This window comes from Squalius cephalus, assembly GCF_949319135.1.
Source record: "Squalius cephalus genome assembly, chromosome: 22".
NCBI classification, from domain to species: Eukaryota; Metazoa; Chordata; class Actinopteri; order Cypriniformes; family Leuciscidae; genus Squalius; species Squalius cephalus.
Window position 1 is genome coordinate 16,115,394 of NC_137143.1, and position 15,927 is coordinate 16,131,320.

Consider the following 15,927-nt stretch of genomic DNA (forward strand, 5'->3'; position numbering starts at 1 on the left):
ATTTCTTAAAGTCTATCTTTCTTAATCTTTTCTTTTTGTAATATAATATAATATATTATAATATATAATATAATCATTCAATTGATCAAAAGAGATAGTAAAGATATTTATAATGTAATGTAATGATGCTGAAAATTTAGCTTTGCATCACAAGAATTAATAAATATATATTTTTATTTATATATATATATATATATAAACAGCTATTTTAAATTGTAATAATATTTCACAATATTATGATTTTACAGTATTTTTGATTAAATAAATGTAGCCTTGGTGAGCATACGACTTTCAAAAACACAACAAATCTTACCAGCCTCAACATTTTGAATGGTATTGTAAATATGATGAATTTAACAAGGTTTATGCTTATAATTTGGTAGCAAAAATAAAGCCTGTCAAGTAGAAAAAAAGAAAAAAAAAAGTAATTTCATATAAATTCTCTGAAAACAAGAATAGCTTTTTTAAAGCAAGATCAACAAAATTTGTACAGGCGCCTTGACAATACAGAAATCTACAGCAGTCTGTGGTATAAATGCCGATTATAATTGCGGTATAACTGTCATTGAGTGTAGGACTGACCTCAGGAGGGATAGCAGCGGGCTGAATGTGGGCGTACTGAGGGATGTAAGCTCCTGGCATTGCTGTGTTGGCAGGAATAAACTGCAGGAGAAAAGAATTGTGGCTTTATTAAAAACACAGGTGTTAATATTACTTATTAATTAGCATATACGCTTGTGCCATATTATTGCAATCTGTGTGATAGGATCATACGGTTGCAGTGCCGCCCAGAGAGAGATGGCCCATCTGCTGGGTGAGGGGAGCCAACATAGCGGACGGCTGCAGTGACATGGGATGCTCCATAGAGGGCGACAGAACGGCTCCCTGAGTCAAAAAAACAGAGAATACAACAATTATATTTAGCAATTGCAGAGAAAGAGCGAGAAATCCAGCACTAAATAACAGAGAAATTCTGCTAAAACAGGAAATATTGTGTAAACACACACACACGTCTTTCTGACTTATGTGTAAGCAGCATTGGTTGTGAGTCATCTCCTGTTGAATAAATGGAGAGATATAAAGAGATAAAAGAAAAAAAGAGAATAATTTGGCCTTACTGGGTGTTGCATGATGTAAGGCTGATGTTGCATCCATGAAGGATTCTGTACCTGGAGACACAAACGCAGATGTTAGCAAGAAAGCAGGTGCTAGTCAGAAACACTCACGTCAACACAACGTGACCGTGAAGTTGAGGGAGGTGAAGAGTGCAGTACCTGGTATGTAGAGATGTATGGAGACACTCCTGGCTGAGCCATTAACCGGTTCCCCATAGCATAAGGAGCAGCATAGTACCTATAAAAACACATTATACAAAGGATACAATATTTCTGAGCGTCTATATGACATTTACACATCATTTAACTATTTAATGGCAATTGCACAACGTACATCCGAGAAAAACATGTGAGCATTGTGGGGTTGGTTGGTGTATTAAAGGGTTAGTTCACCCAAAAATGGAAATTATCCCGTAATTTACTCACTCAAGCCATCCTATGTGTATGTGACTTTCTTTTTTCAGCCAAACTCAATTGAGAGTTATATTAAAAAAATTCCTGAATAGTAACTGAGATTTTGAAGCCCCCAAAAAAACGCATCCATCCATCATAAAAGTAATCCACACGGCTCGATGGGGTTAATAAAGGCCTAATAATTTTAATAAACAAATTAATACAATGTGTCCACAGTTTAAATAAAAATGAGGGAACGAATCAATACAACATGGAAATGATTGAACTAAAACAAGGGAATTAATTATTAAGTCATAGGAACAAATTCTTTTTTCCGCATGTCATTTGCTGGGCTCTGTAGAATAGCGTAGAAAATAAACATTATAAACTAAAAATAATGTGAAAAATAAATTGAAGACACGTTCAAGCTGTTCTTACCCATTCTGAAGGGCGGTATTGGGGTCATAGGTCAAGGTCATTCCACTCTAAAGAAAGTAAAATCAAAATTGGTTTTGATCACAGCTGGTTTCATACACAAAGGCAGTTTCACTATACAATTGACAGTTAAAATATGTCAGTTATTATATTTAATTAGCCTACAGTACAATAGTTGGAAACCAAACAAAGGATGACGTATGATGTCGTCATGTAAGAATGGCTCATTATGCTTCAAGGTACAAATACACACCCATTCACCTGCCGTCACCGTCAGCACCACGCACATACGCAATTGTAAACAGGACTTACTAGTCTCACCTCGGCGTCCCGTGTCCAGGTTCGTCCATTAGGGACATATTTAGCCTGACTTTGTCTCTTCTTCTGACCGCCGTCAGCAAACTTACACAGCAAAGGCTCTGATGCACCTAAAACACACACACACACGCTTAGCTTAACAGTACTGAAGACAAAGACTATATAGCTTACAGTCTGTAGCCTACATATAGACTATATATGCATTATAATAAAACACCACAAGAATATTGTGCTGAATACTCACCCAGCATCCCAGAGGAGGACTTAATGAACTTCCCGTTGAAGTGAGAGATCACGGCATCGCACTTCTCTGTTGACTCCATCCTTGAAATAGAGCGGAATAAAGACAGAAAATTTCACAAAACATTCACATGCATGAACAGTGTAAATCTGACTCCATTTCACAAGTGAACACACACATACACACACAAAATCAGTAGTCTCACTAACCTAGCAAAGCCCACTCCCCGGCTCACTCCATTAGTGTCGCGGAGGATTCGGGTGGACACGACCTGTCCGAAGGGTTTGAGGAGGTTCTCTAGCTCCTGCTCATCCATAGACACGGGCAGGTTGGACAGGTACAGGTTAGTCGGGTCCTGCTCCTGTTGCTGTATTCAGAAAACATGAAACACACACAAACACGATATTACACACGTAATTAACCATCCTTCCATCATATGTCAACTCAGCTGACATAATAGCCACTGTGAAGACTGAGTCCAAAGACCTTTATGTACTTCATGTAATTTTTGTTAGCTCATAAACCTATTGCTAAGCGATTAGCCTGTTAACTTAGCACAGTGGTAACTGATTATCCTGCTAGCTTAGCATACTACTGTTACCCCCGGTTTCACAGACTAAGCTAGTCCCAGACTAAAAGGCATGTTTGAGCTGTTTACACTAAAAGCAACTTGCACTGACATATCTTAAAAAATGTCACTGCCATTGTTTTGTCTCGAGATGCACACCAGTAATGTTTTTTTTTCTAAAGCACATGTATAAAAGCTACTTATTTAGCTTAAATGCTAACCTTTGCATTTTGTTAGGCGATTAACCTTCTAGCTTAGCATATGATAACGGATTAGCCTCCTAGCTTACCATATGGTTAGTCACCATGAAATCAAACATTATTTACAGAATGTTGCAGTGCTTATTAAAAATTATTTATCCATACACATCATTATTTTTTTAATTCACGTGCACTCGTAATCTTTAATCAAAAACGTTAACCACCCCTTCCCCTAGAAACGACATCTGTTCTCTTCATGACGTATGTCTCAAAACATAATATCCTCCACAACTGATTGCATTCAGATCTGCTTCCATTTAGTTAGCAATGCCCAACTTCCTACGATCCAATCAATTCCCGAAGGATGAAATCAAATCCTGCCCTACATTTTTCTCATTCCAGAAGCCGTTTCACTCTAATATACAACACAATAGAGACAAAAAGACTTTTGCAACTTCCGTTTCATGCTGACTTTAAATGGTTGGCCTGCAAGCTTATTATACTGCTAACTAATTAGCCTGCTAGCTTAACCATCCATGTCTGATTAATTCGGTGCCTTAAGAAATTAAAAACGATAGAAAATCACTTTGCATTTAGTCATAATCATGATAAAATGTTAATGTATTTAAATTACACCACCACATATAACATTATACCAATGAAACTATAAATAGTCCATTTTTTTTCAGTTAGCTTAAAAGCTAACCTTGCTTATTGCTAGGGTATTAGCCTACTAGAGTAGAATACTGTGGACTAATTAGCATGCTATCTTAGCTATCCATGTCTGGTTAATTTGGTGCCTTAAACATTTTAAAATGATAGAAAAACACTTTGGTGTTTTTAGTTTTAATCCTGACAATATGTTAATGTATTTAAATTGTCACATGTCGTATATTACCTAAACTATGAATGGTCAATTTAAACGTGTCATTTTTTTCTTTTTCTCGTTTTCATTTAGCTAACAATCTAACCTTTGCATAGTGTGAGGCAATTAGCATGCTAGCATTAAATGATAAGCCTTTTAGCTACCACTACCACTCAAGGATAAGCGGAAATGCTATTATGATTATATAAAACATATAATAAAGAAGCAGGTCGTCTGAATAAGCTCAAAACCAGCATATCTCAGTGCACTTGATTGAGACACACACGCGCGCATTACGGGGAAGTGGAAGAGTAATATGCTGACAGTGGGGAGGAAGAGGAAAAAGAGGGCAGATTAAAAATTGAAGATGCAGGCAGAAACACCCAGCAGAACCTGGGAGAAGGTCACAGCAGGATTTTTACACACACACTTCTCTGTGGCACAAAAGATACACAGGAAATGTGTGTGTGGAAGAGAGGAAACGAGGGAGAAACACACATGAAAAGACACCAGAGGTTAAATTTTAATATTTTAGATCGACATTTCCTGAATCATCCTCACAGACGGGTCATGAACTAGTTACTTAGGAAGAGGAAGTAATGTCAAAAATGGATGACTCACCTTGGCCATTTGAGCCTGAACTCCACTGGTCTTTAGTGCTGTGACGGCTTTTTGCGCGGACACTGGACTGTCAAAATCCACAAACCCATATCCTATGAAGAGGACACAATACATTACCACATACTAGCTAATCTACAGCAAAAATCTTGACCAAACACACATCTTTAAACTCTGATTAATTTTGCCCGATGTCACAATGTGTACATGCTTTTATTTGTATTTTTTATGATCAGTTAGTGATGGTATTGGATGATAATACCAAAGTACTGACATACACAATGGTACTAAATGATTACCATATTATTCATGTACTATGGTATTTACACTACCGTTCAAAACGTATGGGGTCAGTAAGATTTTTTATTTTTGTAAGAATTCTTCTTATGAACTTTCTATTCATCAAAAAATCCTGAAAAAAAACGGTACACAACCGTTTTCAACATAAATAAATGTTTCTTAAGCAACAAATCATCATATTAGAATGATTTCTGAAGGATCATGTGACACTGAAGACTGGAGTAATGATGCTGAAAATTCAGCTTTTCCATCACAGGAATAAATTATGTTTTAAATATATTAAAACAGTAAACAGTTATTTTAAATTGTAATAATATTTCACAATATTACTGTTTTAACTGCATTTTTAATAAAATAAATGCAGCCTTGGTGAGCAGAAGAGACTTATTATAACATTTTAAAAACTCACCAACCCAAAACTTTTAAATGGAAGTGTAAAAAAAAAAAATACCATGGTAATTCAACATGGTATAACCACAGAACTGAACACACAGGGTTCAAAATGAACTTTTTGTCAGTCAATTAAGAAAAAAATACCATATTTTTTAAAGGTCATGGCACTGTATTTTGGATTATTTTAATTGTATGATTATTGATTATTATTCTATACTATATATTATATGTTCTATTGTGCCACGTAATATATATTATTGAATGATATGAGAGTGTTCATTTTGGACCCTGGTAACACATGTATACAAGTAAGAATAAAATTACATGACAAACCTTTGCATTTGTTTGTAGTCTTGTCAAGAATGGCTTTGGTGGACACGATTTTACCATATCTGCTTCCAGACAGACAAAAAGAGAGAAAGACAATGAGAGAAGAATTTAAACACGGGCTCAGTCTCATGAGTCAGTCAATGTGTCAAATGACACAACAACACAGGAATTCACGACATGAAACACAAGATCTACCATAATCCATGAGCTGAGAAAAAATAACACCACCCGGTTGAGCTCTCAAAGTCAGCTTGAAACGCATATAATTCAGAAACAAAGAGTCACTTGTGACAGAATCATCCACGGACACTTGATGCTGACAGCCCAGGTGCTTTAGAGTCACTGTGTGACAGACGAGGATTGAGCTGCTTTAATGGAGTGTCCATGTGAAACCTGTTATTACAGCGCACAAATCACCACGGTTCAAAGGAAACGCTTGTCTCAGCGCACGCATGTGTGTGTGTGTGAAAAGGAACTCGCCATTAATGGTGCAGTGAACAAGGGATAAACACTGGAGTAAGTGAATGCATGCTAGCGTACTGCTTTCTGAAAGCGATTATCTTTGCATAATTCATACGATTTCACACATATTTATATGCTTTTTTTTTTTTCAAACAGTAATATGTTACGAAGTTGCCTCATGTTGTATACTTAATTCTCCAAGAGGTGTCCAGCATAAAATGTTTTTTTTGGAAGACTGATTAAATGTTAAAGACTTAAGTAAAAATAGTATATCTGGCGTATTTGTCACACTGGAAATAGAATGAGGCATTGCATTGTGGGATACTGTAACTAGTGCAGATTACATATGTCAAATGTAGTAGGTCATAAGAGCATTCAATGCATACAAGTCATTCAATTCCTATTGCAGAAACGGTACGCTAATATTCTATTGCAAACACAGCCAATGTGTTTCTTTCTTATTTTGGATTCTGACACTTTTTAATCGGAAAGATGGTTGAGAGAAAGGACAGCGAGGCAGAGGGAACATGTGATTTTGACAAAACATGGGAACCAAACCCAAAGCTTCCACAGAAGCACCAAAGCTCAACGTCTGGAACGACCGTTCAAAAGTTTGGGGTCAGCGCGATTTTTTTATTTTTTGAAAGAAGTCTCACCAAGGCTGCTTTTAATTTCATCAAAAATACAATTAAACAGTCATTTTGTGAAATATTAGGCTATTAAAATGTATTACAATATATTTTTAAATATTATATATTCATGTGATGGTAAAGCTGAATTTCCAGCATCATTACTCAAGTCTTCAGTGTCACATGATCCTCCAGAAATCATTCTAATATGCTGATTTGATGCTCAAGAAACATTTCTTACTATCATCAATGTTGAAAACAGCATTACTGCCTAATATTTATATGGAAACCAAAATATTCTTTGATGACTAGAAAGAGAATTTTTCTTTTAATTTCTTTCTTTTAAAAAAAAAATCTTACTGACCCCAAACATTTGAACAGTAGTGTACGCTAACCGCCACACAGTGCTTGTAGACTGAAAAATAAATTCACATTTCTGCTGGCTTAGATGTATTGATGTCTCTCTCACGAAGGCTGTGCAGGAAAGAGATGTGACAGGAGTGCTGACAGGGGAAGGACTGTTTTTCATTCACCTTCACCCAGGGCTCCGTTTCCAAACTGAAATTTAAATACGTTCATGTATTTATAAACCACCTTCCTGTGCCATTAAAACTCTGGCTTAGACGAATAAATATGTATTCAGTGTGACGTTCAGCAGAGCTGCAAAGCAAACACTAAACAGCATTTTTGGGGCGCGTCCTGGGCCTTGTCAAAAGGGAGGGAAAAGCGGAGCCAATCACATTTCACACACAGATCACAAGACTCCACGCGCCAGAGGAGCGCGCGACCTTGGCCTTGACCCGTGCGCTCCAGCGGGGACGCCCCATTTCCTGCCCCCACCGGCAGAATTCCCTCAGAAGCTCCCAGAACGACCCTGTTTTTCTGCCTGATGCGGATCAAGGCAAATCAATCCGCGGCTTTGCCATGAACGGTCACTCTCTGTGATTAAAACAGCTCTGGAAAGCGAGGTTACGATGTCACTGCGATACCGCAAAGCTGAAATGACACAATCCTCATAGTTTTAACCCAACAGTTGTGATCATAAGCGTGAATCCGGTTGTACTGTGTATAGTTATAATGTACATATGACCTCAGCTTCACTAGAATACTAACCAAGAGGATTATGGGCCCCCCATCTGACTCTTTCGAATCAATTTGAAGGATTACCATGGTGATGACTGGTCTCCCGGGGGCAGCGAGGGGTAAATTAACCCACAGTGGGAATGTTTGAATGGAATACATGTGGGACCAGAAAGCCTCTGCACAAACAAGCACTCTCGCCGATATAAACACGTATGAAATTCGATGTGAAGATGGGTGTCCATAATAAAATGACCGAATATTCCATTGTGTTCAGCAAGATGAAATTAGTAACAGCAGTAACAGCAATATTTTAGGGAACTTGCGACTTTTCCTGCTCCAGTAACTGCTGAATCATGGCTGCTGGTCTAATACTGCAGGCAGAACGGCTGTTATGAACCGGCAGATCACAAACAGACACTCATTGGAGTGTGTGTGTGTGTGTTGAGTTTTAGAGGGTGATGCGTGAAGCGTATTCTACGCTTGTCTGGAATAACTAGAGGAGAAAGCCCTGATATATAAATAGCCAACCCGACACTTGACGTTAAAAGTATCTCATTACACATTCATGGTTTCTAGTTTAAAAACAGAATTACAATCTAATTCTTTTAAAAATGCAAGGCTAAAACTAAATGAATACCGAATACTTTAAATACAAAAAAAAGTCAACATGAAATGAGAAGAACCCTATCTATAAAGTTTATAAAGACTACTGTGAGCTACGAGGTTGTTGATTGATTGTATATGCTTTTGTTGAAGCCAAAGTCCTGCATTTTTTTACTTATTTTTTATAAAGAATCATGTTTTCCTGATGAAAAACTACATTTCCCAAAGAAATCTCTTTAGTCGCCACCCACTTTAACAAAGACCTTTTTTTAAAAAACCCTTTGGGAAAAATGTGCGGGAAAAATACCAGAACCAAGGCCGCTGAAAAAGTGAATAAGAACTTTTGCACTTTATTTACTTTTTACTTTTCCCTCCAAAATTCTTTATCCTGTTATTAACATACACTGTTCATGATCCAATCAATTCCTGGTGGATAAAGCCATGTCCCAAGCTATGATTTTTTTTTATTGTTGAACATCCCGTTTCACTCAGAAATACATCAGCTTCCAGAATGTAAAACAGTTGCGAATGTCATTTTAGGTTGACTTTAAAATAATAAATTATTTTTGAAATTACGGGTAAAGAAAGACTTTGCTAAAATCCTAAAATGCAGAAATCAGGCATTGGATTGAGGGATACAATGTCCAGCACAGCGTAATTGATAAAATCAAGTTCTGTGCTTTTTTTGTTGTTGAATATTCTATTAAACTTGGGAACACATTAGACTTATCCAAGTAAAACTGGTTGTGAACACCATTTCATGTTGACTTGATGAGAATCATGTGACTACGGTGGCCAAGAAGTGCACAACCCAACGAAAAAGCAAACATATGTTCACAACGGAAACAAGCGACAACACAACGTAAATGCTCCCGACCACTAAGGGGCAGTGTCGGCACTGAAAAACTGATATTTCCTCGGGACACGACAAGAGATGTGATCTTAATATGTGTAATTGATTTTTAAAAGTTTTGATATCCTGATAATCTTAATGTATCGATTCATGAAATGAGCAGGAGATTGCGAGTCAAAAGCATCCAGACCGCCAGCGAAAACCATAGACTGTAAAAAAATATGGACGTGGTTTCCGTGACATCACACGTAGGTTTCTGAAGAGCATTTCTGAAACCCAAAATTTCAGAGCCGGCAATCGCCATCTTGGCAGCGCGTCACTCCTGGATAAACGAAAATGGGCAAAGAGGCGGGATTAGCTGAGGTGACGTGACGGCTAACAGACAGCAGACAAACGGCTAGTAGTGACAGCAGCGGCAATCCACCTGTCACTCAAGTGGCCACGCCCTTAATTATGCAGAACTTTAAGGCTTAATATAATTTAAACTTTAATTTAAAGTTATAAAAATATTCAGCCACCTCACAGTTGTCATGAAGGGCAAAATTAGCTATATAGACCAAAACCACTTTTTGTACCAGACAGTAAACATATTTTTTTCTGCTGTAAAGTTGGGCATATTAACATGGGGGTCTATGGGATTGACTCTCTTTTGGAGAATGTCTCTAGTGGCCAGTCGATGAATTGCAGTTTAAGTCACTTCCGTGTTGGATTCAAGAGAAATACCGGAAGGTGGCCGTTTAGCGAAAACGTGGTGCTTGATTTTGTCGTGTTGTGTCTTGATTCCATTGTGTTGTGAACTTATGTTTGCTTTTTAGATTTCGTTGTGTTGTGCACAACTGGTCCACCGAATGTGACAGGCTATGATATCACTGACATGAGTGAGGTGGTTTTAACTGGTTATTAGAGGTATAGTCTTGAAAAAGCTGATTGTGGAGGATGTTTGCAGGGTAAACAGGGGCTCATGAGGGTTTATCCCATAACCTGACCCAATTCTGACAATCTCACACATTCAAGCTGTTAACAGACAACAGGCCCTGCTGTGCTGTGCAGAATCTCACACCAAGAGGAAAACAGAACAAAAACTGCATTTATTTGGTTGAACATACATCCAGGACAGTTACTGGTGATTTTGTCATGACATAACAGCAAATACTCACGGCTGGCAGAGTTTGACCAGGTCATGATCGGTGGTTCCTGGCGGTAGCCCGCGGATGTAGAGGTTTGTTTTGCTGAGTTGCTCCCAGCCGGTCGTGCTGCTGCTGCTACTGCTGTTGTTGGTGCTGCTATTGGTGCTCGGGCTGGGCGGGGCCATTGGGAGGGTGGGCGGAGCAACAGGAGGCTGTCATAGGAGAACAAAGATTTCATTGATTTGACGAATGGAAATGCGTAGAAGACGACATCACATAACTGAAACTTTTGGGGTAGAAACAAAAATAGCGCCTTTTCTAAATCAAACCATAGACAAACTTCTCTTTCTACAACAGCACCAAACACTATGAGTTTGTTAAAAGGAAAGAAAAATAACCACAATAATATCATCATAGAAAGAAAATAGCCCCACCTCAACTTCCCCTCAAACACATTCATCAGACTCCATTCGTCATTAACTCTATCTGTAGTGAACTGGTGTTATTATTACACAGTCAGCCATCGCCAGTGAGTCTGCCCACATCCACAGCTCCCTACAGTCTAATTCCCATTAAAGCGAAGCACAAACAGGCCTAGAGGCACAGTCGGCCCTTCAACTCTCATATCAGTCCAATCTACGCATTCCTCCAGAGCTGAATGTGTTGGGATTACTTCACTGGATGAAAGCCCATGCAACTTTGGAGAAATTCCTAATGCGGCATCAATTTCTTTCAACGCTTGCCACAATGTGCAATGATTAAAGGGATAGTTCATCCAAAATTTTCAATTCTGGCATCTTTAGGCACCCTTATGTTGTTCCAAACCCATATGGCTTTCTTTCTTCGGTAGAACACAAAAGGAGATATTTTGAAGAATGTGCTGGCTTCCCTTTTTCACGCAATTAAATTGAACAGGATGGAAAGCTTTCGAGCTTCAAACAAGATGTAAAGGTACCGATAAAGTCCCCATTAAATCAAGATTGAAGATTTTTTGGCTTTTAGTATGAAAACGTTAGCCTTAAGGTTATCTATAAGCTAGTGTGCTCCAAAACAATGAAACAATTCGCATTTGGATTTTGGAATTCAAAACTTACAGTCTCTCACTTCCGTCAATATGGATCAATGATTTTGATAACATCGCTCTGCACTTCAGATTCTCATCAGATTTTCTGTCCAATCAAATGCTCTCTAGAATATAAAGCGTCCCGCCCCCTACACTACAAATAGAGGCTGAAGCTGCGGCTAAAATCAGTCACTTGTTCACACATTTACTATCTTCTACATGGTGAATGGCACATACTGCACTATTTAGGGGATAGGGAACGATTCAGACAGTGTAATTATGCCGCCGCAGCGTCCACACGATGGCACAGAACAGATCATATGCACGAGTGGGCGCCGACCATAAAACATATCGGACCCATTTGAATTCTCCACAGAATGCTATATTGTAAAGCGATATTGAGGAGATTAGGAGAAGAAGCAGTTAGAGATTAGGAGGAAACTGGGGCTTTGCAGAGCTCAACGGCTCTGGCCGAGCTGTGATAAACGAAACGCTATTGGCTATTTTAAAAAAGAGGAGGAGCTGATAATTGATATGTCCCGCCCAAATTACATCAACACATTGAATTATGCTGCTCGTTTCAAGGCACTTCAGTGGGCCTTTAAAGTAGTCCGTACGACTTAAGCGCTACTCCAAGTCTTCAGACATCATACAATAGCTTTGTTTGAGGAACATACCGAAATTTAAATTGTGAAATATTGAGACATTACTCTCCTGGCAAATAAGTCAATTCTAAAGTTTTCATTTTGTCAAGTCAATCACAGTGCTGACTGACCGCTAACGCTAACCTTAACCTTAGTATAGCATAAGTAGCACATCCTGCAAATAGTATTACTGTTTGCCAAAAAGGCCCGTTCACACCAAGAACGATACCAATAAATATAACTTTAATATTAGTGTCCACACCAACACGTAATGTCATTCTATTAATTCTAAGCACAAGCTGAAGTTTTGTCATCTGCCACTTTAAATACTCAAGCTCTTTAAAGCAGGATGAATTCTGATTGGCTGTGTCAATGTAGTGTTCATCACCTGGAAAAAAAAAACGTTCTGAAAGTGATTCCAACAATATCATTTCACTGTGCCATTAACATTATATTTGTGTTGTGCACTCTACATTTTGAAAGATTTCTTGAAATATATCTTTATTGTTATATAGTTATCGTCCTTGTTGTGAACGGGCCTTAAGTCATGATGGAATTTTCATTTTAGGTCGAACAATTTTGAAAATGATTCCTAAAAACATAAAAAATGCTCAGAGAATTTAGAGAGATATCTGAAAATTATGCTTTTATTCACCTTTCAGTGCCTGTCGTGCATTCTGGGGATTGAGTTTGACTCAAGAGTCTCATTACCAAACCGCAGTACCAAACTCACCACAGACAGAGGCATGTTCACTCAAACCGAGAGTTGCGATTTCTCAATAAATCTGCTTTAGCTAAGAGGAAGGAATGTTTTCCAGAGAAAGATCACATGATACAGGAGCGCTCTGGGATACAGGATGTGTGGGCCTCTCGCCCACCCTGAGCAGCAGCCACCACAGCCCACATCACTGACTCACTTCCTGTTTCTTAGTCATTCATTAAAACGGCTCCATTTCTCTCAGCCGTCACAAAATGGCTGCCTGTAAAACATCAGCGGGTGGCTGTTCACAGAACCAAATCACCACAAAAGTGACGGCAAAACCTCAAAACGTCACACGTGGTTAAAAAAGACAGTGGCTCTTACAGCACGAAAACTATCGTATACATATATATATATTACATATATGCATGTAAAACTGAGTCAGTATGTGTGCGGACACCTGACTGTAACTCTATTGGGTTAGTGGGAGTTCTCCATTTTTGACACACTGACCCATTTCCACATGAGCGACTCGCACACTTGTGCGCTGAGGTGAAACTGGATGTGGCCCCATAAGCTTGTTAGCGCCTGTTAATTACTGAGGCAAGAGATCAAGCCACTTTTCCTTCCACAACAGCATGAAAATCACATGCTGAGATGGATGGATGATTTAGAGGAACATATTAGAAAAGAACTGAGCAACTCATAAAGCTCATCCACAAAATGTAATGAGAAAGTTGAACAGGACAGACGGATGGAGATCCTGTCCTAATTTTCTCTTCAATCTGTCGAATGATTGAAGGAGATGATCATTTTTGTACACTTTCTTCTGTCTTTCTTTTCCCTTTCATGATGAAAATCTATTGATTTCAAGTGCTGTATAAAAAGTACTCAAGGCAACATGTCCAGTTTTATCAATAGGGAAAATAACAAAGTCATGGGAAGGGTAACTGAGACATAGAAAACGCAATGGGAGAGGGATGGGGGGGGGTCACATTCAATATCCAAGCCATCTCTCATACGTCGGCGTGTCCCTTGGGTCCTGAGCTATGTGCTGTAGTCATCCTCGACCATATGGTTCCTATAAACTGTGAAATCCTGAAGCCCATTAACTTCTGCTGCCTCTATCGCAGCCATCACTCTCAGCTCCACCACATGAACGCCTATGCAAATGCATGTGTAAATGTGTGATTTCATGCAGGGTGTGTGTGTGTGTGTGTGTGTGTGTGTGTGTGTGTGTGTGTGTGTGTGTGTGTGACATCCATAAATTCTCACATTTGTAGATTTGGAATGTATAGACAAGCAATGTTTAAATATAATTCCGCAGGCCACACCCACTGTTGGCCCACCAATTGCTGGAAAACTCGTGAATATTAATTAGGCGGAGATTCTTCATAACACCCAAGAATCTACTGACACAAGTTGCCATGGGAGACTTTGTTTCACCACAGGCTTCTCTCATCCTCATCTCCCTTCACTCATTAACACCAAGTATGCAAATGTTCTTCTTTTTAAAAAGACAGTAACATTATTATTACACAATTTCTTTAACAAATGTAGTACGACAGTAGTAATTCAGTGAAGAACATCTACAGAAATGACAATTCGTTATGGTCTCATTTCTATTTCTAGACTCAGTGTGCCATCCCAAAAATAGAAAAAAACGCTTTCAGTTCTGTCAACAGACTTTATGCATATTACACTGTGCAACTGTAGGTCAAATGAAGTGGTGTTGTGTAATACACCAAATTAACATAAATGAGTACGATTAATATAAAAAGATAATGTGCTTTAAAGGCAATGTCCGCGTCTCTTTTAGCATTAAATGTGCGTGCATAAATTTTGTCCATCATAATCCCGTTCCGAGTCAGCAAAGATCAAAAACGCCGCACGCGCCCTAAAATGATGTCTAGGCAGGCAGCTCACTAGATGTTGAGACGCAGCCGCTGTTCGTGAGCGCGCACGCACGAGCAAGAGGAGTTAAATACATTCTGTCCCAGGTAAAGGATCTACTGACCCACTGCGAGTCCATCCTGTACTCTCTATCATCATTACAACTGCAATGCCATACTTTACCTACCTGCTTTCGATATGACGAAGTTCTCAGTGGATTGGCCGTATTTGCGAAGATCATCATGTATTCCCCTCTGTTATGTGACCCAACGATGAATTAAAAAATCTACTCTCAAAATCAGTTGATATTAGGTTACAGTAGAGAACTGTAAATTTTCCACATCGCACACTTTAATGTTGGCTTCGGAGTGAAGTGATAATCCGTGCTTGAGCAGATAAATATTACTGCTAAATAAAAAGCTCGCTCTTGATCGATGGTTTATTCCCACCTTGGCTCGTCCGACCAGTTTCGGTAAATCGCCTGGTTCATTGATCTCGGTTCTGTTGCCCGCAGCGTAGACCCACCTACTGAGGAACGATCCATTCTGCAGTCAGGTGGTAGGGTGATGGTGTATCTAATTAATCGTATATGACTTGTATTTTCGACGTATAAAGCTAAATTATATACAAACTGGAAATATTTACTAAAAAACCTCAAACATTTTTAAAATGCTAAAAGAAAAATAGACACAAACCATGTCATATTTTGTCAGCGTCAAACGTCTCCCCCTACATGAGGTTTGGTTCAATCCCGCACGCATGCAACACATTCCACTACCTCGCCATCAGATCCCATCTACAATACACACAGCAGACTGTCCCACTATGGCCTGGGTGGTGGTCCCTGCATATAGAAACACCCCAATTAACACTTTTCTTTATATTTGAATGCTCTGAACAGATTTTTTTTTTGTTTGTTTTTTTTTTTGCTTATTTAAAAAGTTTTATAGGCCTACATAAAGAAATGAGTAGCATTAAAGTCACCATGAAATCAAAATTATTATTATTATTTTTATTGCAGTGACATATCTCCTCTTTTCTGATGACGTGTTCACTGGCACCAGGGCGGGACAATCTGTCACTAACATGAGATG

The 15,927-nt window shown here is 38.7% G+C and overlaps 1 protein-coding gene across 3 annotated transcripts in view; it reads right to left on the minus strand.

Annotated features, from left to right (window-relative positions):
- The window catches only part of rbms1a (RNA binding motif, single stranded interacting protein 1a), a 19,426-nt gene extending 4,098 nt beyond the window's left edge, over window positions 1-15,328 (minus strand). The window contains exons 1-12 of one of the 3 annotated variants that reach the window (XM_079856576.1): window positions 15,021-15,328; window positions 10,564-10,745; window positions 5,780-5,838; window positions 4,757-4,848; window positions 2,712-2,869; window positions 2,506-2,585; window positions 2,256-2,371; window positions 1,947-1,993; window positions 1,275-1,353; window positions 1,119-1,169; window positions 775-885; window positions 583-663 (exon numbers count right to left, since the gene is read on the minus strand). In XM_079856576.1, the coding sequence (XP_079712702.1) occupies window positions 583-663; window positions 775-885; window positions 1,119-1,169; window positions 1,275-1,353; window positions 1,947-1,993; window positions 2,256-2,371; window positions 2,506-2,585; window positions 2,712-2,869; window positions 4,757-4,848; window positions 5,780-5,838; window positions 10,564-10,745; window positions 15,021-15,077 (1,113 nt within the window). In that variant the 5' untranslated portion in view covers window positions 15,078-15,328. The remainder of the gene's footprint in view (window positions 1-582; window positions 664-774; window positions 886-1,118; window positions 1,170-1,274; window positions 1,354-1,946; window positions 1,994-2,255; window positions 2,372-2,505; window positions 2,586-2,711; window positions 2,870-4,756; window positions 4,849-5,779; window positions 5,839-10,563; window positions 10,746-15,020) is intronic. The other 2 variants (XM_079856578.1, XM_079856577.1) reach the window with 2 other exon arrangements.
- Window positions 15,329-15,927: the final 599 nt, after the last annotated feature.